This window comes from Salminus brasiliensis, chromosome 19 (assembly GCF_030463535.1).
Source record: "Salminus brasiliensis chromosome 19, fSalBra1.hap2, whole genome shotgun sequence".
Classification (NCBI taxonomy): domain Eukaryota; kingdom Metazoa; phylum Chordata; class Actinopteri; order Characiformes; family Bryconidae; genus Salminus; species Salminus brasiliensis.
This window is the reverse complement of record NC_132896.1, coordinates 10,326,531-10,354,497: the sequence shown is the minus strand read 5'-3', so window position 1 is coordinate 10,354,497 and position 27,967 is coordinate 10,326,531. Positions and strand designations below refer to the sequence as shown.

At 39.7% G+C, this 27,967-nt stretch overlaps 1 protein-coding gene across 4 annotated transcripts in view; it reads right to left on the bottom strand.

Annotated features, from left to right (window-relative positions):
• The window catches only part of glra1 (glycine receptor, alpha 1), a 68,792-nt gene extending 51,517 nt beyond the window's left edge, over positions 1–17,275 (bottom strand). For 3 of the 4 annotated variants that reach the window (XR_011977900.1, XM_072663620.1, XM_072663618.1), the window contains exons 1-2: positions 16,055–17,275; positions 7,653–7,777 (exon numbers count right to left, since the gene is read on the bottom strand). Coding sequence is in view for 3 of the 4 variants with exons in the window: in XM_072663620.1 (XP_072519721.1) it covers positions 7,653–7,777; positions 16,055–16,110 (181 nt within the window). In the remaining variant the exon portion in view is untranslated. The remainder of the gene's footprint in view (positions 1–7,652; positions 7,778–16,054) is intronic. The other variant, XM_072663619.1, reaches the window with a different exon arrangement.
• Positions 17,276–27,967: the final 10,692 nt, after the last annotated feature.

Sequence of the window (27,967 nt, the reverse complement as noted above, 5' to 3'; positions counted from 1 at the left end):
ACGGAATTATGTGAACTAGCAGCACAAAAACAGTCCGATCTGTATTAACGAACACAAAGAATATAGTAATGCTGTTGCTCCATTTCTTCCCTTTTTAATTTATTCACACCAGGCATTCCCAACCTTTTGGGTCATTCAAAATTTTTTAAACCTAAATTAAAATTCTCAATCTCCTCTTGTGATTTTAAATAGGTTAACGGGCATTAATTTGTTTCCACATGTCTTTTGATTAGAATGCTAATGCTTCATGAAGTCATGAAGACTAACTTAGCTAGCGAACGATTACCTTTAATAGCGGACTCTAAAATAAACTGTTACAACTTTTAGCACAACATCATCTACTCTGTAATAACTGATTGTGGATCATTACCATTATTCATATTTGGTAAACCAGTATTTAATGATGGTAAATTAGGTATTATGTAATTAGATATTCTGTAATAACTGGTTGTGGATCATTACCAAATGGGAAAAAAAGATTACTGTCCACTTTGTACTGACAGAGTCACAATAAGGTTGGTATATTTGGTTTTAAATATATAGAACTGTGCAAAGGATTTAGCCACCTGTGACAATTGGAATTAAAAGCTTCTTATCTGGGCAGCAAGTGTTTATTTCCTCAGTAAAACACACATTTTATTATAAATACTAAATACTTTTTTACTGTGTTTGTGTTTACCTGCATATGTTCTAGCATGATCTGTGAGTTTTTTTTTTTGTTTTTTTTTTACAAGTGAATCCACTCGTTTTGCCCAGGTAAATGGTACCTTCTACTGTAGTAAGTGTAGGTAAATCATTTTGGACGTAACTCATATTTAAAGAACACGCATATTTTACAGCACTATTAACCTAAAACCACTGCATCTACTCAAATACTTCTCAAATCAGGCTCAGATAACTTCTATGTGTACACTGAGGAGCTAGAAAACTGCACTTTTCCACCTCAGGTCTCTAATCCTGTGCCTTTGAGTAAACAGAACTAGATTGCAGTGTTGGCGCGCCACTGACTTCAAATTCGAGCAGTTGTGGAATGGAATTCCCACGCTCCAGAGTTCCTGCAGTCCTGGGAGACTCAGAACGAGCTGTATGAAATGAGTTAAAATGTGTATAAAATGTTCAAATCAAATCTAAGCTGTTTTATCTCTGTGCTGGCTGACTGCTCTATCATTCGGTATATTCGCTGGCCTGCAGCAGCCCACTGCAGTTGGGCTCTGCCTTGTCCTTACTCAGGGGACAACAACAATATTTCTGCTACAACCTTGTGACAGTCGGTGTCAAAGCTGGAAAGACACTTCAAAAGGTTTCTCCTTTTTTTAGGAAGCACTGTTTGGTGGGACAGAATCCATCCCTAGGACACCTTCGATTTTAGAAGTCTAGAATTAATACTGTTAATTGCTTTACTATTTAGATGTAATTGAGAAGTTATACAACTACGCAAATTACATTTGCATTCAGTATCAGGAGTGACAAACAGCAAAAACAGCAAAATGTGAGGTGTATTTAAAATGACTTAATATCTTTAATATATTATTTATTTAAAAACAAAACTCTACACTTGCAACTGACAATACATAAGATTTTTTATTTAGATTTATTTAGATTTAAACTCCTAAAGATAAAACCCTCGCATCTGGATGGCAAAAAATTACAAGCACTTTTCTATTACCCAAATGCTTGCATCATGCGGTCATATGGTCACGGGTCAGTTTGGGGCGAAGGAAAAGTTCCAACAAACGGATTTTATTTTCACGATTTTGGAAAGCGTTTAATACACAGCGGAGGATTTTTCGACACATACGAAAGCTCAGAGACTAAATACAAGCCGTAGCATCGGCTAAAAACCTTTTCTTTCCCAACAAAGGGCAACATTTTATGTATATTTGAACGGGGCTAAAAGAATCAGTGGAGTAGAGAGAGAAAAATTCTGGATGGAAATCAAATCCAAGAGGAGCTTCTGTGAAACAGTAAATTACTCCAGGACCCTAGGTCAATTTAATCCCATCCAAAAAGGGCCTTGGTCATCACTTCATATCTGAAAAACAAACATTTAAAAAAAAACGAAGACTAGACTTAAACTCTTGATGCAGAACGGAAACTGGACGGCAGTTTACTTTACTGCATAACTCCCTGTACATTTTAATATTTGACAAATGTTACACATCTACAGATTATTAGATGATTCAATTAGTAGATATTTCTTTAATTAACGATAGAAAAAAAAATGCAACTTCTAAGTGTAATAGACAATCAGAGCAGTTTTAGAGGGAACCCACACTTGTAAGCCTTGTAAGAATTGTGTACATATCATTACTATTACATTTATTTTCAACCAAATGAAAATATTTTGTGTATTAAAAGAAAAAAAATGACAAAAATTTAAAATCCATCCCTCTAGCAAAAGCAATACTTTAAAAGCATTTTAAACAGCTAATCAAACTACTTAAAGCTATGTCTCAGCTGTGTGTTGCCTGTAAAAAAAACACATACCACTGGAACAAACGCAAACAGACCCAATAAATGCAGTAAAAAAAAGCTGAGCTAATTAGAAGAACACAGGTTGGATTTCGGTGCCCCTAGTCTTCGCGCTTTTTTGAGCTTTATTCATGAACCATTCCTAAGAAAATAATGTCTTAAAAAACACTCTCACTAATTCCATTCATCAATGTTTTCTTATTTGTAATTTGTTCAATTTCCAAGGACAATATGATCCATCATTATCAAATCATGGCTGTGAACCATTCTAAACTTAAAAAAAAATCTGAAAAAATTCACAAATTCTTAAGGTAGGTATTCGTGAATGAGTAAGTTCACCTTTTTAAGGCTTACATATCTTAACAGAAAGATTCCAAGCCCCTTATTTACCATTCTTAATCTGAACTCTTTCGTAAACAGTACTCCGTATTGCTATTCGCCTCAGTAGATTTCCTCAGCAAGCCAAAAAACACTCAAATAGGCCCACCATTACAGCTGTATGAGAATGCTACACTCCCACTCATTAGATGATCCTCATCAAACCTATTAAAGTCCCATTAACAAGTGCAGATAGCACAAAAATTTCCATCAAGCTCCTTCAGCGAATCCAATATCTTCTCTCCAGGTTACGACATGGATGAGGAGAAAATGCAGAGAGGTAACGGAGACATACAGAACATCCAAAACGAGGTAAGCAGTCAGTAAATATACTGCAGCAGACTGTATATTTACAACAGTACACCTGTGTTTAAGGGCCCATTCCGAAGCAAGGTGACAGTTGTTATAAAGCGTTACACTGATCATCACTGTGATGCGTTACAGCAGCTTATTTGAGAATCTGCAGGTGATTGGGGTGGGGTGTTGGAGGCTGGAGGGGCTGTTGGTGGGTGGTGGGACTGCGGCAGGGCAAAAGCAACCCATGGTAGTGATATTTGGCGGGGATGCGGTGCACCTCATGGCTGTCGAGCCCGCTGCTCCTCACGGCGACTGATGAGTAGGGACAAGGTTAACGGGGAGAGTGGAGCCGCAGCTGCACTGCACAGCGTTCATCAGCAGCGGCTGGAGATTACAGCACAGCCCGGCTCCCCATGTGTATGACTGTGTGTGTGTGTGTGTGTGGGGGGGGTGGAGAAACTCACTCCCCTATCTCACTAACACTGCCTCACACTCTCCCACTCCCCAATTTATTCCAGCACCCGCAGCTGTCAACAAGCACTGTGCAACAAAAAAAACCTTAGTCTGGCAAAATTTGAACCCCTTATATCTTTATATAGGCACACGTTTCACTTTGTATAACAATGATTCGGTTGGAATTTTTATTAACACTGATTACCATTCCATAAATACTTTATTTATGTCTGTTCATTATCTGATACATTTGAATGTAATTACATTTTAGGGCTAAAATGATATTTTTGTTCTAGTTTTATTATCTATATAATTCTACTATAGTGTAAATTGGGGATATCATAAATATAACTGCCTTAAAATAATGAGTAAAAATAATCAGTATAGAGGTGAGAAATATGGCAAAAATGTATCATCACAATACATTTTCACAACAGATAATACATATCACAATATCATGTGTATCTAAAGTTGGACCGGCAATACATAAACAAAATAAACTAACAGTAACACGTTAAAGGTACTACAGGATCTTTATGCAATATTCGACTAATTACACTCTACACAATTATTTTTCAATGATAACGATACTAATAAAGAATGATGGTATCAATATCCATATCATATTGCCCATCCCTAGTATCAGACAGACAGTTTTAATTTTAAATGGTATTTTGAACTTTTTTTAATGTATTTAGAATTTATATCTATAAATATATAAATATATATATATAAATATAAATATATATATATATATATATATATATATATATATAAATATAAATATACATATATATATATATATATATATATATATATATATATATATATATATATAAATATATATATATATTATATAAAATAATATATATAATATAACAATTATTATAACTAATAGAATGTTACCAATAATGATGAAATGGGCTGGTCCAAACATGCCAGGATAAGATTTTTTTTTTTTATATATATATTTCAATTGAAACTAAATTGATTTCCTCAAAGTGGGCCCCAGTCATGATCAGTGTAGTTTCTTCTCATGCTGGCACATTCGTAGCTTCAGGCAATTCTTATACTGTATATCCCCATATCTCTCCCCACCCCACCCCACCCCACCCCACCCCGCAACACTGCTGGCCAAGGCACCAAATGAGCAGGAGAGGTGCCAATGTGCAGAGGTGTGCTCCTCCAGAGAGCTGGAAACAAATGTCTTCTCACATTACATGGTGTTTGTTAGGAAGCAACCTTCGCTCAGGCTGAGTTGGGCTGAGGACACCCTTGCAGCTTCAGAATACGCTACTGTGTCGAGCTCCTCGCTGAATGAATTTCATTACTGCGCTCTGTGGCTGAGGAGCAAAAGGCGAGAGCTTCCGGCTCACCGTGCTCATTCGCCGCCGACCTGACAGCCATGACGAACCATTGAATTTCATAATGTCGGGTCATGTGACCACGGGCTGCCTCCTGGCTCTCAGACAATGATGTTAATTCCACTGTGATGTAAGGTCACACTGGAAGGGCCGAGGCTTTTCTCAAGTAATAATCTGTACATTGCTTTGTTGCTCTGAATGATCCCCTTTTGTATTATTATGACATTATTCCTACATGATCGCGGTCCAAAAGGGTACTGCTGAGGTTTAGCCCAGGAAGGATTTGTGATATTTGAAAATATCTTATAGTCAAAGGTCAGCTCAGGTGAGAAAACAATTATCCCACTGTGTAGTATGAAGTGGTTTACAATGTTCAAGAGCGCAGCTTAGCACAACTTAAAATGTCAGAATGCATTCCCCAAACGCCAACAGCGCTAACTTTCAATGTAGCAGAACATTTCTGCATACAGCACAAAAAAAAAGGCAACCTTTGCCATGAGCAAGGTTAAGATGCACGCCATCACAGATTAAGGGAGGGCTTTCGCTATCCGAGCATTCAAGCAGGTTTAATAGTGTGGACAGAGTCACGACAAACATTCTTCTCACGTTCACGTCACTTTTACCTACCTGCACTGTCACAGGGAGAATCATACACACACACACACACACACAGCTAGAGCTATTGTTCTAAGCAAGCATGTTCATTCAATTGCTCAGTCAGTATTAGAGCTTTCTCTATTAGCTGCATATTTCCCTTAATAAACATGAGTAACATTCATATAACTGCATATTATAGAGCTATAATATGCATGCATGCAATTAAATAAACCCTTTATTTGGATAGGACACTTTAGATGCACTGTAAATGCTTTACTCTAACACTCACATTCAACTGGATAGCTATTCAATTCACCTTAATTCCCCCCTAACCTTAACTTCAACTCAAAAGCTAACCCTAAATTTCACCAGATAGTTTGACAGCAATGGAAACGTTTGTAGATAATGTACAGGAGGCTGTAGTGTCCTACCCAAATAAAAAGAAAACTTTTATATATTAACTTTTACCATTCTGATATATACAGTACCTGGCGAAGTCTATTTATCTGGGCAGTAAATGTTTTAGAATAAATATTATTAAATGATATACAATAAATTATTGGGTGTGAATGTGTGCTAGCTTAGTATTTACAGTTACAATCCAAATGCAAATGAGCTGATCTAATCAATCCTTCATTGCATGAAATCAGGTGTGCGGCTGGTGGAATTAAACAAATCCATGATACCACATCCCTGTTCTTTTTCACTCTGTTTATGCAGTTATTCTTGCAGTTATTCCAATGTTACAGTGTTTTAAAGACAAAAACACACTTACTGCTGAGATAAATAGTTAACGTAATAAATGACCCAATATTTGAAGACATTTCCATGATACCCGTCATAATATTGTGCTTATCGAAGGTTGGATTAGGCAAAAAAAAAAGAACAGTGGCAACAGTGACATATAAGAAAAAACATTACTTAAAACTGTAAATACAGTATTTTATGCAATATTTAATTCAATTCTCTTTATGCATTGATCTATATACTTTTATATATGCAAATATATATATATAAACCATTTATTTCATAATTAAACAAACATGCTTTTATTTTGTATGTAAGACATCTAAATAAATGAATGTTATTGTAATTGCCTACAACTTTGTAGCATCCAGCATTGTTCTGGATACTATTATTTAATTATTTACGCATTAATGTAATTACTATTAGTCCTAAATTAAAAGTACAACAGACAAAATCTGACAACAGCACATGTAATACTAGTAGCAATACATTTATCAGACACATCATTTTCTCCAAAATTAGAGAATCCATTCATCTTTCACTTCTTTTCCATATAATTTGGGAGACTGACACATTAAAAAGAGAGCAAAATCAGCAGCGTGGATCACTGTTGAATAAGGAAACCTCTGACATGTATCTTTCAGTGCCTCTAGTTTGGGATCAGGCCATTTCTAACACTGTCAGTGTACATTTCACACCAAACACTGAATCAGTTGTGTAACACCACAGACATACTCTTGGGATACCGACACAAGGTTCTAAGCCTCATACAGGAATGTAGCCAGCCTAGAAACAGCCTCTTAAAAGTCTTCAGCGCAGATTATCACAAGGATCATCATTTCCGAGAACGAATAAAGAAATGAAAATCCAATTCCAGATGCTAATGTTTATGCCATGCTTCGCTGCGTTGAGACCCAGCTCACTGTTCTGTTCACATGCAGATGTGATTTTGGAGTATTTCTTTAGGAGTACTGCAGAACGGTGATGGAATGCATTTCTTTTTCTTTTCATTTTTTTTTTCTTCCAAAATCCGATTTCGAGCTGGAAAATGATACCTTGTTTTCTGGAGGGATACCCAGTAAAGCTCGAGCATTTCAGTGGATGCCGCAGACGTTTTGGATCAATAGCACAATTGATCACTTGCTTCCGTGGCTTTTTTGCTTGACCAGTGATCAATGGTTGAAATGCACTTACTTCAATATGTAATTTGGACCGAATCCCCAGCTCTTAAAGACACATTTCCAAAATCTATTCAATCCCCCTCTTTTTTTCTTTTTCTTTTTTTTTTTTTTTGCTTGGCTACATTCCTGCGTTATCCAGCCGTGTCTCTGTGGCTGCACCTACCTTTAAAATTAGGTCTGATTCTTGCATCGTAACCAGACACTTTTCCCATGAGTTTGTCCAAGAATTCTGAAGGGGGCATGGGGGAGGCAGCTTTCCGCGCTGCAGCTTGCTGGGACGCTGCCAAGCTGAAGAATAGGACAGAGAGACAAGAGAGAGGAAGACAAGCGCATTATAGAATTATTTCATCAGCTGAATAAGAAAAAAAAACTCCCTACACTTCATTCACTGTGCAGAAAGCTGGTTGATCTGTTGAATGTTAAAGAATAAGCTAAATATTACAAACAGGGAATTGAATGTAGCTTTAAAAATGCAGGACACTTTACACATACACAGCACGTTCACTTGGTTTGTTCAATTCTGATTCGTGCCACATTTATGTGTCATTACAGAAGACAAATAATACTAAAAGTTTTAATGTAGCCTAACAGACCCTTTTTTGTAATAATTTACACAAAGAATGACCTGACAGGATCTATATTGGAATCACAGTGTTAAACAATATAGCAAATTCTTGCAAAAAAAAAATCATTCCCTGGGTAAAGCTCATCCTTTGGCTGGACTGGAGTAATGAAAGTGAATACTGAACCCAGGAACACTCTCACGGGCCTAACGGAGTAACAAAGAATGAGAATGACCTGACAGGATCTATATTAGAATCACAGTGTTAAACAATATAGCAAATTCTTGCAAAAAAAAAATCATTCCCTGGTTAAAGCTCATCCTTTGGCTGGACTGGAGTAATGAAAGTGAATACTGAACCCAGGAACACTCTCACGGGCCTAACGGAGTAAGACGTCATTAGACATCACGGGCACAATTAGTAACACGTGAGAGTCCCACTGTGAGCAGCTCATCCAGCTCATTCTAAATGACAGATCGCTAACCAGCCTGGAGGTCACATGACCGCTCCAGCTTCCACTCTCACTACTGTTACTCGCTCACTCGCAGAGTCCAAGAGAAACCACTGAGAATCTGAAGCACTACCAGACGAAGGCAAAGCACAAAACCGGGGCTGACGCTATAAAGTCTGAGCAGGCAGCTGCAAGTAAAAAAGCTCATTACAGTATCAAAACATGCTGGACTACAGAACTGCACCTCCTTAAATAAAAATAGGCTTAAATTGTCTTTTTAAAGTTGCTGAGAAAGCCTGTAGGGTAGAGAGACAGCACTACACACGTAGGGTTGGTTTCCAATGCAGGTATTAAGTCCTGTTCTACACATCAGTCTGAATGGAGATTCTCAGTTAAAAGAAAAAAAATCTGTCCAGGATTAGATTAAACCCCTTTTTTAGGATTTTTCAGATTTTAATGCAAAATGATATTAGAAGTCATATGAGCAGGTAATTTTAGCTTTCAAACCTATATATTATATATAGGTTGGATATATATCAAATATATCTATATATATCATTTTTGGAGTGTTTTTTATGGGTCCATTTATCAGTTATGTATGGCAGAATATACAGAACAACTGCCAGGTTCAAATTATGCCACAACATGAAAAATGGCAATACTGGAGATACAAGGTTTTTACATGACAGAGAACATTTGCTGAAGTATTTATCAGCCAGAAATGCAGAACATGCAGAAATGCAGAACATTAAGCATCTAGTTGTCATAATTCTATACAGAACCACCGTCTTTAGACACCATGAGGGAGGCCCTTCAGTATCCAGAGCATTCTGTGAAATGTAACACTGCTTTAACTCTTCTACGGAAACTCACTGGCTACAAAGTCCAAACCTCCATTTCCAGAAAGATCTGCAGGGTTAAGGGAAGGTGTAACGATAGACACATTTGTCAGGATATGCATTTCTGATCTCAAGATTTGATGGCCTATATTTTGTTTATTGAAAAAGTCTTATTCTATGAGCTATGCTCTGGTTTTTAAACAAATAAGCCTTGTGAGCCTGGTGAACCCATTAGAATGAAAACCAAACCCATTTCATTCTTAATATTGTACTGAAATTGCTACACCTAAACAAATAAACAAATAATGAAATACACAGATATCAAAAATTACTAATTTACCAAACAGAATCAGAGTCATTCATAAATGCTACAACTGATTTGCCTCGCTGACTAGTTTAACTAGTTGGCTTAAACAGAACAGCCCTAGCAACAAACCAAGCGGTACTTGATTTTTGGAGAGACCTCTCATGATAAAATAAAATCAATATGGAGAGAATAAAGACAGTCGATGTAGCCTGGCCTTCTGCACCAGTGCTCTTTCCCTGCGTACTGATCCCGTCTCTCACTGTCCTGCACAGCTCGTCAGCTGTCTTGTCTAAAGGTCACTACTCCTGTTCGTACAGCTGAGGTTCAATGATAGACTTTCTCCCTAGACAATGTTTTCATGTTCAGCGTCATTGCACGCAGGCACGCACGCACACACACACACACACACACACACACACACACACACACACACACACACACACACCTCTAAGATAATGATTTCAATGAACTGGCCCAAAGGACAGTTCTGCTGGTCGCAGAATCAATATTTGACAAAAAGAGATCAATAATCATAACATTGCCTGCGGCGTATTGATTACACCTGCGTCCTTGAAATTGAACCTCTGGCCAATTTCACTTGCTGAACTACTCCATTTATCCATTTCGCCGTGTGCTTTCTAGCTGCTTCTAGTTGGTGCTTCATCTGTTTTTTCCCCTTTTTTATTTGACTCCTCTCGAATTTGCGCTCGACTCAGTTCTCAGTTAACTAGCACTCAGCCTCATCCAGTTCCACACAACATTAGGCTTACAGCTCATTAAGATTTACTGGTGTGGCAAACTGCAACAATGACATGTCAGTGAGACACGCCTGTCGACTTTAGCACACTCAGGGATGTGCAGTATTGATTAGGGATGCACGATACTGTGAGCCGATACCAATATTCCCCATGTACAATTGTGCAGATACTGATACCTGAACCTTTATTATATGGTTCATGGATATTGCGAATGAATCTCTATAAATTTGTGGAGTACATTTAAATGAATAAAATGCAGATATTGAATAACTGGTCAATAATTACATAATTCAATATCGGTTTAAGATATCGGACGAATCTAGGCATCTGTACGATGCAGCTACATTTTCCAAAGCAGCAGATCATAACCCTAGTCCTGGATGCCCTGCCTACTTAAGGGTTTCCTACTCTGACACACTAGCTTTAATTTTAGGAAGGGCTTGCTAATTTAGTTGGGAGCAAGGTTAGCACTAAAATGGGCAGGACAGGGGTTGGGAACCCCTGCTTTAGAAAACGTAGCTGAATTGTACACATGCTTAGATTTGGCCGATATCGCAAACCGATACTTGATTACGTATTTATTGATCAGTTTGTCAATATCTACATTTCCTTCATTTGCATGTACTCCATGCTAATTCATGGAGGTTCAGAGGATGCTCTGATGCATCTGCCAGCAGACGCCAAGGCCAGCCAGCAATGCACCTGGAGTGATGTGAGGAGAAAGTGCCATCAACCCATCCTGGAGAGAGTGGTCATAGTGACAGCGCCTTATTCCGCTGGACCACTCGGGGCCCCATGGGAACCAGTGTACTAAAGCAATCTGCCAATAACGATATGAGTGAAATCCGCTGCATTTCTTACTGAAATACAATATCTAGTGAAAACCCAGACCTCAGGGAAAACTGTATAAGCCGGGGGCACACAATATATTGTCTGTTAATCCTTATCATGATACCATTGATATTTGCAGTATTTAACTTAGCATTCTAACCAGTAAATGTGAACATACCCAATCACAGCTCCAAAAAGAAGGGTCTTTAAGTGAACAGCAGCAGCTTATTCATGTAATTCACCAAAAGCAAAATTATTAAGCCAATATCCTATTATTGGTTCTTTACAGGTGACTTTAAATTAAATTTAAAAATACATAGCAATACATTAACACTACTAAAATTTTACCCATATTGTAGAACCCTATGAGTTTACATGTATTATCCCAATGAAAAACTGAAATCCTGAAGACCTGAGAGTATGATAGTTTACAGAAAGGTCAGTAACTGCCAGCTAGTATTATAGCCAATATCATAACGAAACCAGTCTAAAAAAAAAAAATTTATGTAGTACAGTACAGTTATTTCAGACCACTTCTACTGGTGCATTCACAGGTATGCTGACTATGGTACTGCGTTTGCCTGAATTACTAATGATTAGGACTAATCGCTATTAGAGGATTCCTAAGATTAGCCACATTTTCTGCATACATGGCTAAAAGACATGGTTATCCAGATGTGTAAAAAAGTAATGATGTTATTAACACGTCACGACGACTACACAGATCGTCCAACACAACACAGAGGCCTCATCTGCCTCTGTACTGGATATACCCTCAGAGTGAAAACATAACAACATTAGTCACGGTTCGCCTGACTGTTGTGTCCCTTTCACATATTCGTAACCCCTTCGTAATTCCCTTACATGAACCCATACTGCTGAGGGAATCTTTATGACGGTGTGAAATCGGCGGACGCTCACGCTTTTCAGACCGTTTGTTCTGCTGTCCTGCTGCTTTCTATTGGTTTCAGCTTAATCAGTGGGAATGCACTGGTTAGCGTGATTCATTTTCAGCCCACTACTAAACTGTGTCTAGCGATTAAAGATTTTAAAGATCAGAGCCACGCTGTTGTTTTAATTAATTCCGATCAATTCCAGCCGAAGCAGTCGAGAGGTCTTGACGCTGGCGCTGACGCAGCAGGGTAAAAAAAAAAAGAAAAAAAAGGGGCTGAGCATCCTGCCAGAAAATAATATGCAAAACAACCTAGAGACTTGCATGCTTTAATGTGAAGCTCCAATCATTAGCCCTAAGTGTAGCTCATTATGTTCTTAGAGCCTCTGAAGAACCAAATCCTAATTGATCCTATCCTTGCATTTTGTAACACTCGAAAAATCAAAGAGCTCTTTGGCTCCAATACTCTGCTTCCCCTGGCCATTCCTCACTGCAAACCAGTCAGCCAGAGTCTTCCTCAAAGGACAGGGGAGAACCTGTGTGAAATGAAACCATTACAGGGGTAAAGTGGTTTCCAGAGGGTGAGTGGTATTATGACGATATTTTTTTGTAATAAATTACGCCATGATGCGGTCACTATTTCGTCTATAGTGTAGACAACAACAATCAGTCTATTGTAACTTTATAAGCTTTGTAGTAAAAAGTAGCTGATTTTTGCATTTTTTATTAAATTAATTTAGTCATTTATTAAGGAGCTCTTCAATTTTACATTCTTTATTCTTAAACATTTTCCATACCCCATCAAAATAAACCTTTGAAATTCTTTTTAATTCCTTTCTAAACTAACAGAACTAAATAATCACTACAGTTTGTCATACACTAAGCAAACAGGGTTCAGTACTGTACCGAAAGGGATTCTTTGACTTGTAGGAGTAGAGCGCTTTTTGGTGCTATGTTAAACCATTTGTTTATGTTCTATATAAAACATACATACACCTGCAATAGGTTAAGCTTGTATCTGTAGAAGCCTTTAACGAGGCAAATTGATCTTTGAGTTGTAATGGCTCTATTTAGAACCATGGCCTTTGCTGAAGAACCCTTGATCGGCCTTCTTTTCAAGACCAAAGCAATGTTTTCTGGTGTATTTTAATACATTCCCAACCAGGAATGCTCCAATATGGTGAATCATGGGCTTGATGGCACTATCTGATATTTTTCTATTTTTATATCTGCTGATGCCAATGCATACATATTTATCCAATGTGGACACTGAGGCAAATTCCGACTACAATAACATTACAGAGAATGTAGTTGTAAGAATAATATCAGATCTGAACATCTATTTGAGGCATATTATCTTTTTTTTCCCACCAACACTGACATGATCCAGATTTCACTGTGCATCTTCACTCTAAACGAAACCATATCATACATCCCTAGTACTATCCAGCTCCAGTGTCACGCCACTACATTCATTCAAACCTGGGATAAGTGTAAAGCATCAATCTCCATAAGTACGGAAGGAGTTCTGAGAATCCTAAAATCCAAACTGAGTTATAGCTTTACTGATTGGAGTGCACAGCACTGCTGAATCACCTTTTCACATGAGTGAGATTGATAGTTCATTGATGATAAGCTGATTCGTCTGAAGTGCAATCAGTCTCAGTCCGGGCTAATCAATAACGCATTATAATGTCTTTGAACATTGGGGGGAAAAAACAGCAGTACAGGGAAAATCACAGAACTGCATCAGGCAATTTCTTGGGTGGTCAAAAAAGCTTTGGGTTTAGAAGCGAAGATTCTTCTCCTTTGTTTCCTCCGCTTGTAATGCCAAAGATAATTACGTCCAGATAAAATGCTGAGGAGACAGAAATCAAGCGCTGGTCCACTGCCACTGACTGTGCTTGGCTAATTACCACAGAAGGTCTCAAGTGATCAGACCAGACATACTGAGGCCCATTACTACAAAACATCACTGCTTAGAGTGCAATTTTCTGTTTTTTATCGGTTCGGGGTTTTCACAAGTGGCTTCAAAGACCTAATTTATGACATGCTGTCAGACACAAGCAGTGAGGCAACCTGGCCATGCCCTGGCATTTTCAAGGCCGGCCCAAGGGCATGCTGGGGTTTTCCTATAACCCAACCAAAGAGCGGTGCTTTCATAAGAAAGCGCGAGTGTGAGGCGGTGTGCTTTATTTGTATATTATTTGGTTGATATTCTAAAGGCCTGGTGCATAATTTATCTCTCATTTGTCATATAGTACAAAAGCCTCATCCATTGCTGCATTTAAGTGTTCCAGTTCAGAGAACTCCATTAAAGTCTATGTATTTCCAACTGGAATGAGGAGACAGGACATATAAAGAAGCAAAGCACAGCATGAGCAGCCAAAGCCACGAGAGAATCAGTCTCCTAAAGAAGAGGAAGAAGATCTCGCGTTCATGACATATTATGGCATAGTGTGAATATCTTTTTTTACTCGCTCAATCCATAGATGGGATTCACTTGCACTTTTTAGCCATTTATTAGCAGAAGCTTACGTTCCACTGCATGTGCTTTCCCTTCTCTGTCATATCATATATACTAACAAATCAAGTGTGAGTACATTTGTCAAATACAACCGTTATTCAACTGTCTACGTTTTTTTTCTTCTCCCTTTACAAATGGCATATTTCCCTTTACGATGATATAATATCATATCTCTTTTCTGCATGGGCAGTACTTCAGTATTAGCCATGCATCAGTCCCTCCGCTGACATCCCCCTTCTCAGACAGAAGGCAACCTCTCATAAGGCAGCTCAAGCATGGATAATAAGAAAGCAAAATATGAACAACACTTAGAACGGTGCACTTCGCAGGACAACAAAAATACTAATCATCACGTTAGTGCACAATTTGTATTCCTCGGTGGTATTTGGCATGGACAGAGCAATCAATGGTCGGTAATAAGTCTGCATGTCAAATGAGGTCTGGGGTGCGGGCTGAGACTGGGGGAAAGAGATATCAATTAAGAGAACTTGCAAAGTTCAGCAGCAAACGCTGAAGCTGCAATATCCTGACTCCAGTTCATGAACTAATGGCGCATGCAGAATACAAAATAATTATAGCAAGCCACAGTGCAAGGCTGAAGAAAACACTGGACTGCATAATGCAGTGGAAATGCACTGATATAGTGCACTGAGAGAATGTGCAGAGATGGTCAAAGCAGATACTGTGGACAGAGGGGACACATTTAAGGTGTTCTGTGTTATTTTCTCTTTGTCTTAAGGTTTCCAGAACATTCATGGGTGCATTTTGTTCAGCATGTCGGTGGAGATTTTTGCATCTCTTTCAAATATGAATTAACCTTAGGTTGAGGCACTGCAGAGGTCAGGAAGCTTCTGGGTGCTCTCAGACAGTGCAATGTACATAGGAATTATTAGGCTTCTTATGATACAGATAATGGCACCGTTAATGACTCCACTGTCTCTAAAAGGCTCTTCAGGTTCAGACATGGGTAATATATAGACAATAAGAATAAGGACATTGCCAACAAGAGACTAAAGGACAAAGAAGCAGCCCCTAACTGCATACAAACGCTGTACAAGCTGTAATGCATTCTAGTCCCCTTCAAATATGCCTGTTGATTATGTTCTTTTCTTCACAAGCAACTGGACGTGGCGCTCCTCGGCCACTAGTGGTCGCTGTTGCAGCGGTTGAATAGGACCTTAATGCAGCTGCCTGAATGTGAAGGAATTACAGTCCATTACTAACATTACAATAACAGACTTTTACATTACGTACAAACCCAGCAGTGATGAGCCTGTGGACTAACCTAAACCCTCAACAGACTGACCTTTAAACTAGAAAAGAAAAAAAATTACAAAAAAGAGCGATCTCACAATTCTCACAAAAAAGCAGCAACACACACACACACACAAACTCACCTGAAAAACACTATAGTTTCCCACAAATAAATCCCGAGTGCGTTCAATCTGCACATTTTGGCAGGCTCAGGAGGTTTGGGCCACCGCTAGCACAATCCCTGGCGTGATTTCAGACTTCCGAGGCGGTGATGGACTCTTCTGTTGCTTGTTTCGGAAAAAGGTAAGCCAAAAACAAGCATGTGTTTAAGACCATAGAGGAGGCGAGGCGACCATTTTCCAGACAGTGGCTATCGATTAGCACACCGTGAGGTTCGAGTTCACGTTATAGGACCGCGGGAGAGAGACAGACAGACAGGCAGACAGGCAGAGAGACAGATAGAGAAAGTAGTAAAGAGACAGATAGTGAGAGAGAGAGAGAGAGAGAGAGAGAGAGAGAGAGAGAGAGAGAGAGAGAAGGGAGAGCAGCTTGTGTGGTTGCAGCCGGTTAGAGAGAGAGAGAGCTGCTTCGGGGGGGAGAGAGAGAGAGAGAGAGAGAGAGACACTAAGGTATAACTGAATGAAACAAATTTCAGCTGTTTACTCTGAGCAATCCATAGCCAGCGCTGTGAGACCTTCAGGAGAGCTTCTTGCATAGACGTTTGGGTCGCTACTCGCTCCCTCACAACAACTAGTAGTAGCTACAGCAGCAGGACCGGGATGCTCTCGGGATGCTCTCGGGATGCTCTCGGGATGCTCTCAGTCCTCTCAGTGTCCGCTTTGGAAAGAAATGAAACTCTCGACCTCCTCAGATCAGCGCAATCCCACAGAAGTTGTGTGTAACAGACACGGATAGCCTCTACCTACGTGACCGGCGTGACCGGCGCTTCAATTTCGCTCTCCCTGCACGCTCTCAGCACCGCGCATCCCAGTAAACACAACCAGAAAGGGAGAAGTGTGCTGCTTTCCTGCCTCCCGTAGTCGCAGGGACCCCGCCGGCGCTGACTGATGTGCTTCTTCTGCAGGTGCTCTTATTTCCTACGTAGTTGTTTCCCAAGGGTGAGTCGTTACCGCTTCTGCTTCTGCTGCTGCTGCTGCTGCATGGAGCTACTTCCATTGTCTGGTCGAGTTTAGGGGACGCGGCTCGTTTTCGCTTTCATGTTAGTTTCTTTCGCTCCTCGGTTTAGGACCACCGGGACGGACGCAAAGCGGCGCAGATTGCGGCGCTCAGAGCTTCTTCTTCCATCGCTCGGAAGCCCCGCGTGAAAAAACGCTGCCAAAGCCCCTCCGCGCTCGCTGCTGCAGTCATTTACTAAACTCAAAAAAGCAGCTCACCTTTCAGCACACGCCCCCTGGCCGCCGCCATTGGTCCGCGAGGAGCTCGAGACGAACGCCGGCGCTCCGGATTGGACGCGAGCTTTGCCATTAACATGCAGCTCTTTGTGCGGCGCATGCATGGCGAGAGCATTGCAGCAGCTTCAGCAAATTACTTTTAAACGTGCTGTTGTCACATGGAGCTCAGAGGGAACTACAGTGAGGGCTTAAAGGGCCATTGGAAAGTGGATCAGCACACGACGTAGACCTTTATGTATTCTAGTTAGCTTAAATATTGATGAAACCCCAATTAAAACATTAGAAAAAATGAAAGTAAATGGGTTTCATTTAGATTTGAGCTCTGGGTGAATCTGGAAACACTGCACGACCTGTTAAGCCACCTGTCATTTATTTCTCCAAGCCAATCGATAGACAGGGCTCCTGGGGAGGACACCCAGATAGGGACTCTCCGCACTTCTCGCTGAATTCAATTGTCCACTGAAACGTGATGCTGTTTCTGATGCCTGTAGGTTCACGGTTCTCGCAGTTTCTCCACCTGCAGTGTTCATTTATGTCCTGCTGGGCTGTAGGTGTTAATTTAACACTGTAGGTGTTCTCTCAACGCTTGCTGTTTTGCAATACATCAACCCAAAACACCTTTTAAAATCTTTTAGTTATTGTCTTTGGTCATATTCAGGACAATCCCATGTGTAATAATCTTCAAGTGACAACTGGAAGTGATGGTTACCCTCCTCTATATGCTTTTTTATCTTTGATGATGTCACTATGTATAAACAGCAACGGAAATGAATATATGAATCAATAATCAATACCCTTAAAATGTTATTTTTTTTCCTCCTTTCACGCCCCCACCTATGACAGCAGTCATCACCTCCATTCCTGGTAAACTCCTCCTGTGCCTCCTCTACCACAAGGATTTCATCCCCCTCATGTGGCGAGAAGTCATCCTCCGTTCCTGACTGTAGACTAGTTTCCGACTTTTGTGAAAGCCAGTTCGCACAATCCAATAAACCCTAACAGATAAAATAATTCTCTGAGGAGAATAGCCTCGCTTTTGGCCTATGCTCAAGGCTAATGTAAGTTGTGTAAAGGCCTTGAGAGAATGTGGTGTGTGTTCTACTTGGCACTTGGCAATTTTAAAACCCCAAAAGTTGGTCACAAAGCTTTCCCTCTGGTCTCATCTCACAAGATATCTCATCACACCTCCACCCCAGACAAACTCGCTCTGCACCTTACATTAACTAACTTACCAGAACTGTGACCAACTGCTGCTCAGTCTCACTGCACCCACCAAGGGCTTTTCCCCACTCACACTACACCTGAATTCATGTTGTATCTATTGTCTACATGTAAATATTAATGTAAACATTTTACAGACATATATTAAACCTGTACATTTTAAACAGAGCGACAATGCATGTACAGAGTGTGTCTAGTGTAAGTTATTGTGTTTATTATCACTGTCTAATGAAAAACAGGTATTTCCAAAATGATGACTTTACAGGAGAAGGCAAAAATATGATTAACGTTGAATGGATCACAATTTGAAATAATAAGAGTTTATTCCAGGTAATTTAGAGCATTTCCATTGGTCTATTCATCCAGAATTAGTGACAGTGTACAGAGCAGCTACAGGGTTCAATAGAGAAAACTAAAAACGGACAATAATGGAGATAAATGGTTGTCTTTGGATAGCAGCGATATATTCTGATTTTATTAATGGTACATTTTTGTACCACTTTTTTTTACTACTTTTACTAGAATATTAGAAAAACTGTTGGCATTTCTATTTATTCCACACAGTTCAACAGTGCTACTAGAGTTACAGTCTTCTTCATGAAATTCTGAATTTATCATCTTTTATTTTCAGCCCATTGCTGAAACCAGTCCCCTGGTCTGCTTCTATCACTTAAGCAATGGTGGGACATGTCTTGGTAAATTCAGCAGAATCTGATCAGCACAGTGATATATCAGTCTACGCAGGCTTTAGTAGAGCTCAGTAACACTGAGATAAATAACTGATCAGCACAATGATTTATCAGTCTACTCATGTTTTAGTAGAGCTCAGTAACACTGAGATAAATAACTGATCAGCACAGTGATTTATCAGTCTACTCATGTTTTAGTAGAGCTCAGAAACACTGAGATAAATAACTAATCAGCACAGTGATTTATCAGTCTACTCATGCCTTAGTAGAGCTCAGTAACACTGAGATAAATAACTGATCAGCACAGTGATTTATCAGTCTACTCAGGCTTTAGTAGAGCTCAGTAATACTGAGATAAATAACTGATCAGCACAGTGATTTATCAGTCTACTCAGGCTTTAGCAGAGCTCAGTAACACTGAGATAAATAACAATCAGCACAGTGATTTATCAGTCTACTCAGGCTTTAGTAGAGCTCAGTAACACTGAGATAAATAACTGATCAGCACAATGATTTATCAGTCTACTCATGTTTTAGTAGAGCTCAGTAACACTGAGATAAATAACTGATCAGCACAGTGATTTATCAGTCTACTCATGCCTTAGTAGAGCTCAGTAACACTGAGATAAATAACTGATCAGCACAGTGATTTATCAGTCTACTCAGGCTTTAGTAGAGCTCAGTAACACTGAGATAAATAACTGATCAGCACAGTGATTTATCAGTCTACTCAGGCTTTAGTAGAGCTCAGTAACACTGAGATAAATAACTGATCAGCACAGTGATTTATCAGTCTACTCATGCTTTAGCAGAGCTCAGTAACACTGAGATAAATAACAGTCAGCACAGTGATTTATCAGTCTACTCAGGCTTTAGTAGAGCTCAGTAACACTGAGATAAATAACTGATCAGCACAATGATTTATCAGTCTACTCATGTTTTAGTAGAGCTCAGTAACACTGAGATAAATAACAATCAGCACAGTGATTTATCAGTCTACTCATGCTTTAGTAGAGTTCAGTAACACTGAGATAAATAACTGATCAGCACAGTGATATATCAGTCTACTCATGTTTTAGTAGAGCTCAGTAACACTGAGATAAATACCTGATCAGAAGTGATTTATCAGTCTACTCAGGCTTTAGTAGAGCTCAGTAACACTGAGATAAATAACTGATCACAGTGATTCATCAGTATACTCAGGCTTTAGTAGAGTTCAGTAACACTGAGATAAATAACTGATCAGCAGTGATTTATCAGTCTACTCATGCTTTAGTAGAGTTCAGTAACACTGAGATAAATAACTGATCAGCACAGTGATTTATCAGTCTACTCATGCTTTAGTAGAGCTCAGTAACACTGAGATAAATAACTGATCAGCACAGTGATTTATCAGTCTACTCAGGCTTTAGTAGAGCTCAGTAATACTGAGATAAATAACTGATCAGCACAGTGATTTATCAGTCTACTCAGGCTTTAGCAGAGCTCAGTAACACTGAGATAAATAACAATCAGCACAGTGATTTATCAGTCTACTCAGGCTTTAGTAGAGCTCAGTAACACTGAGATAAATAACTGATCAGCACAATGATTTATCAGTCTACTCATGTTTTAGTAGAGCTCAGTAACACTGAGATAAATAACTGATCAGCACAGTGATTTATCAGTCTACTCATGCTTTAGTAGATCTCAGTAACACTGAGATAAATAACTGATCAGCACAGTGATTTATCAGTCTACTCAGGCTTTAGTAGAGCTCAGTAACACTGAGATAAATATCTGATCAGCACAGTGATTTATCAGTCTACTCAGGCTTTAGCAGAGTTCAGTAACACTGAGATAAATAACTGATCAGCACAGTGATTTATCAGTCTACTCATGCTTTAGTAGAGTTCAGTAACACTGAGATAAATAACTGATCAGCACAGTGATTTATCAGTCTACTCATGCTTTAGTAGAGATTAGTAACACTGAGATAAATAATTGATCAGCACAGTGATTTATCAGTCTACTCAGGCTTTAGCAGAGTTCAGTAACACTGAGATAAATAACTGATCAGCACAGTGATTTATCAGTCTACTCATGCTTTAGTAGAGATTAGTAACACTGAGATAAATAACTGATCAGCACAGTGATTTATCAGTCTACTCATGCTTTAGCAGAGCTCAGTAACACTGAGATAAATAACAATCAGCACAGTGATTTATCAGTCTACTCAGGCTTTAGTAGAGCTCAGTAACACTGAGATTAATAACTAATCAGCACAGTGATTTTATCAGTCTACTCATGCTTTAGTAGAGCTCAGTAACACTGAGATAAATAACTGATCAGCACAGTGATTTATTAGTCTACTCATGCTTTAGTAGAGCTCAGTAACACTGAGATAAATAACTGATCAGCACAGTGATTTATCAGTCTACTCAGGCTTTAGTAGAGCTCAGTAACACTGAGATAAATAACTGATCAGCACAGTGATTTATCAGTCTACTCATGCTTTAGTAGAGTTCAGTAACACTGAGATAAATATCTGATCAGCACAGTGATTTATCAGTCTACTCAGGCTTTAGTAGAGCTCAGTAACACTGAGATAAATAACTGATCAGCACAGTGATTCATCAGTCTACTTAGGCTTTAGTAGAGCTCAGTAACACTGAGATAAATAACTGATCAGCACAATGATTTATCAGTCTACTCAGGCTTTAGTAGAGCTCAGTAACACTGAGATAAATAACTGATCAGCAGTGATTTATCAGTCTACTCAGGCTTTACATTGGTACATAAAACTTTAAAGATATTGTAGATATTGTCATGGTTATATGGGCAGTTTAATTAATAAATGAACAGGTAATAATAACATTAATAATAATAAGAACAATATATGACCTTTTCATAATAATACTGTATATGTACTGCATATATAAATAGCAAAGCTGCTATGTTATGTCTAATTGTGTCAGAATCAAACTAGCCAACTTAAACAAATGGCTAAATGATGTAGATGTTTGTGGTAATATTCTCCAGTATGGAGTTTGATGTACTTTTCTAGGTTTTCTCTTCAGAGCTGTGACGGGTTGACTGATGTAAAATACTACAGAGAGGAATAGTTCGGCAGACGTCTGTAGCGACAGAATAATCCAATTACAAAAATGACAGTAAAGGTGTTGTTTTCATTAATAAGCCGCTGCCATTGATTGCAGCGAATAAAGAATGCCTCAGGAGAGCCAACCAATTTTGAATGTCAGCCACATTGGCTTTGCCTGCCCGAGCTTTATGAGATGGTTTTATGTTGTCTCAGATGGTGCCTGTCTGGCCATGGGTTTTTATTAAAGCCGGGCCGCGCTGTTGCGACTAGCCATTGGTTCATAAAAAGTGAGTTTGCGGAGCAGGAAGTTGTGCTTTCGAATGTTTGTGTCAGGTGACAGACTTTGTGTCAGCTGTGTGAGCTGAAGCGCATGGGGAAGGGCGTTTGAGCATTGAGCTGTTGGAAATCTCTGTTTTCAGGTGTTTCAATGTTCTGGCCAAAGGGCCCAGAGGCAGAGGCCCGACCTGAACCCACCCCGTTACTCTGTGAAACATAGTTGATTCAGATGAACACTGCATGCTCAGTTTGTTAAGAATCTCACACCGCTGTGTTGCCCAGAATGTTTTGGTATAACAACACAGAAGCTCCTCTCAAGAGTGAAATATGGGCCTACATGACCAGAAAACACCAGAATATGGTTCAGTTTATGGAACTGTCTTATTTTTTTTTTCCAGCTAAACAAAATACAGGGAATAAAACACTATAGGTTGGTTTGGTTTGCCAGATGTGGGTTTAGACCTAATCTGGGATCTAGCTCTTAATCTTATCTACTCTCATGACCAGTTTCTGTCTCGGTACCATTCAGTGCAGATTATACATTTGGAAGGTTGTATTTTCCAGCACTACACTCCTAAAAACGAAGGTGCTACAAAGGGTTCTTTGAGTGATACCATAGAAGAACCAATTTTGGTTTCATAAAGAAATGTTATTTTAAAGGGGTCTTTGTGTCAGGGGGGTTTCTAGACTACTTGTACTTGGGCACACAGAATTTAGAGGATCAAAGCTGTACCTTTCTGCTTGCTTATGAATATTACTATTTGAGATTATATATACTATTATTAATAATATGTTAATAACAATATAACAAACTATTATTAATTTATTAGTAATACTGCTGTCAGCCAAAATATGTCCCACTTTTAATGACCCAGGTTAGCATTGTTCGCATCGTCCCGGGTTAGCACAGTTAGCTGATTACGTGTTGTATACAAATGTTTTGCACATCCAAACATCATGGAAACATGTCCACACATAGACGTTGGACAGAACTCTGTGCATAACTGATTTAATGAGACACAAATGGATAAAAGTGCTAATAAACAATATAATATCACTGCTTTTATTACTGTTGATGTGCGGTGGGAACTTAGAATTCAGAAAATCCGACGTCCCAGGTCAAATGGAATGCAGCATTAGATAACTAATATTCTGGCTATACCACAACACTCATTTTGCAAGCACTTGTTATTAATGCCCCTTTTACTAGCTAGCAGAAATAAAGCCTAAGCTAACATAACTGATGACTTTGCTAGTTTGATTGATGCCTTTGCTTCAGTGGTCTAATATGCATTTTTGTTAGATTATACGGTTAGAAGTGGCACCTAACCACCAAATATAGCTGTGAGCTATCATTATCTTGTCTGCTCTGGCTGACTTTCTTTTTTGGTAAGATGCTGGGGCATTATGGGAAATGTAATGCCTGTAGCAAATTTGTGTGCCGTGTCCTGTGTGGAGGAGAAATGCTCAGCTATCCAGAATAAAAGCAGACTTTTTACCACCGTAATCTTGAGGGTCAAGGGTTCATGAGCAATTAAAAGGTTCTTCACACTCACATCTTTTATAAAAATGGCTATTTAATGAACCAGAAATGCTTTTGTAGGACCCTTATGTGTAAGAGGATAGGGGTAATTCCTTTAAAGGAATATTTACCATAAAGTAAAGCACAAAAATGCTACAAACTCTTTACATGAGAGGAGGACAGGGCCGTCAGATCACACTGACACCAGCCTACAGTCACTATATGGAGTTTAACTGAGTAAACAAAACCAAAGCAAACTTGCTGAAAAGACTTCAAAACATCATTAAGGATGAGTTCACTAGAAACTGAGCTGCAATTTTGCTCAAACACTGGCTTAATTTCCTCTGCTCTCTTTATTGCATCCAGCCCATATCAACACTCACGCACCCATCGAAACTGGAGAACACACTCCACTCTCCACAGTATAAAGCAGGACGGCGGTGAGCGGTGATCATGCACGCTGAGTGGGCACACCTGTGACTGGGACTCGCATCCAGAAGCAAGAGCGCACCAGAGAGACGACTGCAGCAGGTCACGCACGCTAGTCCTGAACAGCAACTGTCGAAGCATGTTCGTTATTAACGGCAGTTACACAGAATCACACATTTGTCACACACTGCTGTGTAGCAACACATTTGGATGTGCTTAAAGGGATCCATTCCGTCTGTTTCGGAGGAGAACCATACAGAAATCACTTGATAAAAACTTGATATGTGAGCAAGACACGGGCAAGATGCCACAGCACACCTTAACATGGGCTGAGGAGCTTAGAAGTTCAGATCATGGACAACGCCATCGCCAAATCACTGTGAACTTGTCGGACTGTGTTGGGAAGACGTAAAGAAGAGTTAAAAGGCTTTAGATACTGGAACATGAGGGTTTGACTGCATGCAGCCATCAGAGCATTAGTGACACCAAACTCCAGCTCAACCCAAAGGCATTGGATAGAGCTTAACTATTCTAGAGAATGCTCCACTGCTCCACAGCCCAATGCTGCATTGACACATGGCATTGCACATTATTGTTATTAGGCTCAAGAGCATCCCATTTTACTGATCACATTCTTTTCTATGGAGATTTTAAAAGCTAAGCGAGTACCTAAAGGCAGCTGAATTCACTAGTTAGTAGGGATGCAACAATGCACTGAAACACTGGGATATTGCTATGCAGCTGCAATATGATATCTAATGCAAGTGCATTGTTTGAACAGCGAAGTTTGAAAATAATCAGTACTACTCTGTAGGCCTAACACACTCCAGTATGGTCATGTCATGTGCTGCACTCCTCATGCTTCCCAGTTCCATGGCCCTGGTAAAACGAGATGGCAGCTTCAGGAGAACATGGGGTTGTGTTGATACTGGGGAGTATTACATCGCCAGAGAAGCAAATAGGGATCCATGGTAGACTACAAACTAATGACAGCTAATGCTAGCTTTTACCATGACTGGTAAGACTGGACTGCCTCAGCTGGCTACCAAACTGGAGCTAAATGCATATGACACTGCAAGGATACAGCAAGAGAACAGCAACACTATCCGGTAAGACCTGTGAGTAATTACAGTGTTTTTGTTACTGTCTTAAAACAATAATGCAGTAATAAAAACAAAAAAGGCGAAATAACAGAGTTGTAAATAGGCTTGATAAACGACGTCTGAGTTGCATTTTCTGCCCGAACCAATGTCTCACATGCTCTGACATCCCGAACCAATCTAAAATATTTAATAAATCATTTTTTTGGCACCCTTGCCAATGTCAGCATCTTAGCATTCCTTGGCTGAACTCGTCCTTTATGAATGCAGCGTGGGGTTTCTGTCATTTTTGGGAAAAAATGTCTTGCATTTGTGAAGTGCGTGCTAAATCCACCTGTCTTAGTGTGAAAGATCACATTCTCTGCTGTTCATCCTGGCTCAGTATGATTAGAGAGAGTGCATGTAGGTCATGCCGAATGATGCATCAGAAGAAGACAGTATGAGATTATGGCTTTCTCTACAAATGCCTTTGAAACTACGATGAAGCCTCTGCTCAGTGACTTGCATTACAAGCAGCTTCAAAAACTCCTGGCAGTCCGAAATACTGTATCATTTACCAGACAAGATACTGCTGTCTTAACTTGTTAAAACACATCAGTTCACTTGACATGGGAAGGATGTATTCTGCCGGAAGCGAAGGAGAATCCGGGTAGTAGTAGTAGTAGTAATAGTGGTCTAAGACGTACGTTTTTCCTCTAAGCTACTCCAAGGCAATGCCTGCAGTAATCAAAATAAAGTCATGTAGAAATGCAGGCACCAGCCAGTAGAAGTAAAAGTCAAATTAAGGTAAATATGGCATTTGGAGCCATGCCATAGACTGCACACCCCAACGACAAATTCCCCCTGTCCATGGAGAAATGGTTGTGGCATGTACTAAATTGGGAGGAGATCTGACTGCTTACTGCAGAGAGTACTTAGCAATAATCTCTTACATAAGGGGGGGGGGGGGGGGGGGGCAGATCCCTGCCTGCCTCATGAATTTTAACAGGTGCTCCTCAGACCAGTATAGCTAGCCATGATGCATGCTTGGCATCACTATAGCAATGCTTTCATATAATACAGTACAAGGCTCCCTCTCCGCAACCAACCTTAACCTTGAGTGATAGCACAGCTGCCACTGGCAATCACATTAAAAGCCACATTTCTTCCTATTCGCGCAAGGGGACCACGTTTCGCAATCTCCTTAATTTAGCCAGTCTGATCAATTGTATCAAACAGTGTCCTTGAGACGGTTATTCAGACTGTTGTGTGTCATGCTATTTTAATAGACCTGGGTGGACGTTTGAATGAGGAGAATGGATGACCGTGACCATGGGAGATATTGAAAATGCACGTGAGATCACTCTCACAGGTAATGCTCCATTACACAACCCAAGTCCTATTTAGATTGGACTGGTTTATCAGTGCATCTTCTCAGTGGATGTAACATGTAGTTCCACCATGGCCTCACTGTCATTCCTTTTGCTCTTACTTCAGCACATGGCTCTGTGTGTTTTGACCATTGTCTCCACCCTTGTCCCACCTTGCCCCCTCGTAGCTCCTGTCAGGAGTACCAAGTTTCGTCTCTGGGTATAAGTAGTCCATGTGTTTCAGTGTGGCTTTGTCTGTTGTTGTGTGTTCTGCACGTTGTCATGTATGGTTGCATATTCTTGCCGTGATGTTCTCTGTAGTTGTTGGGGTCTCTGTCCAGTTTTTGCTTCCTCCAGATCTCCAGTTCTGCGATCTTGGTTTATTTAAATAAAGCCACAAACTTACGCCACATACTCACACACTTACCGCCAGCATCTCCCTGCAAATGTGACCGTGGTAAAGCTCTCGTCATGAGAATCGGCACTAACGTAACAAGTCTGTACCAGAATTGGAAAAACATGACGGTACTAGTTTACTTTCATAGCCAAAGGAACCGAAACTACCGCAGTCGTCAGAGATACATGAGATTGTGGTTTCTCCTGAACTGAGGGGGGCAGCATAATAAGGCTGCGCTTGTAGGCGAAGAAAAACACAAGGAATGGTGTTGAGAGTTAAATCGTATGATGCCTGAAGTAAATTGCTGATATTTTGAAAGCATCCATTGTTTCATTGTTTAGGAAGTGTTTAAAGTGCTCAGTATAAGTCAATCAGAGGGGTTTGGTGTGAAATGCTCCATTCTAGAGAACTGTACCACGTCTGAATTCTTCACAGTGGTGGTGACAGGAAGGTGTTCAATGCATTTAATGCTCCTGAAATCTACATTACATAAAGGAACAAATACAAAATGGTTACAAATACAAACACATTACTGAAAGTCTGGGAAATTGTTTTATGATAGTTTTTCTGGCCTAAAAT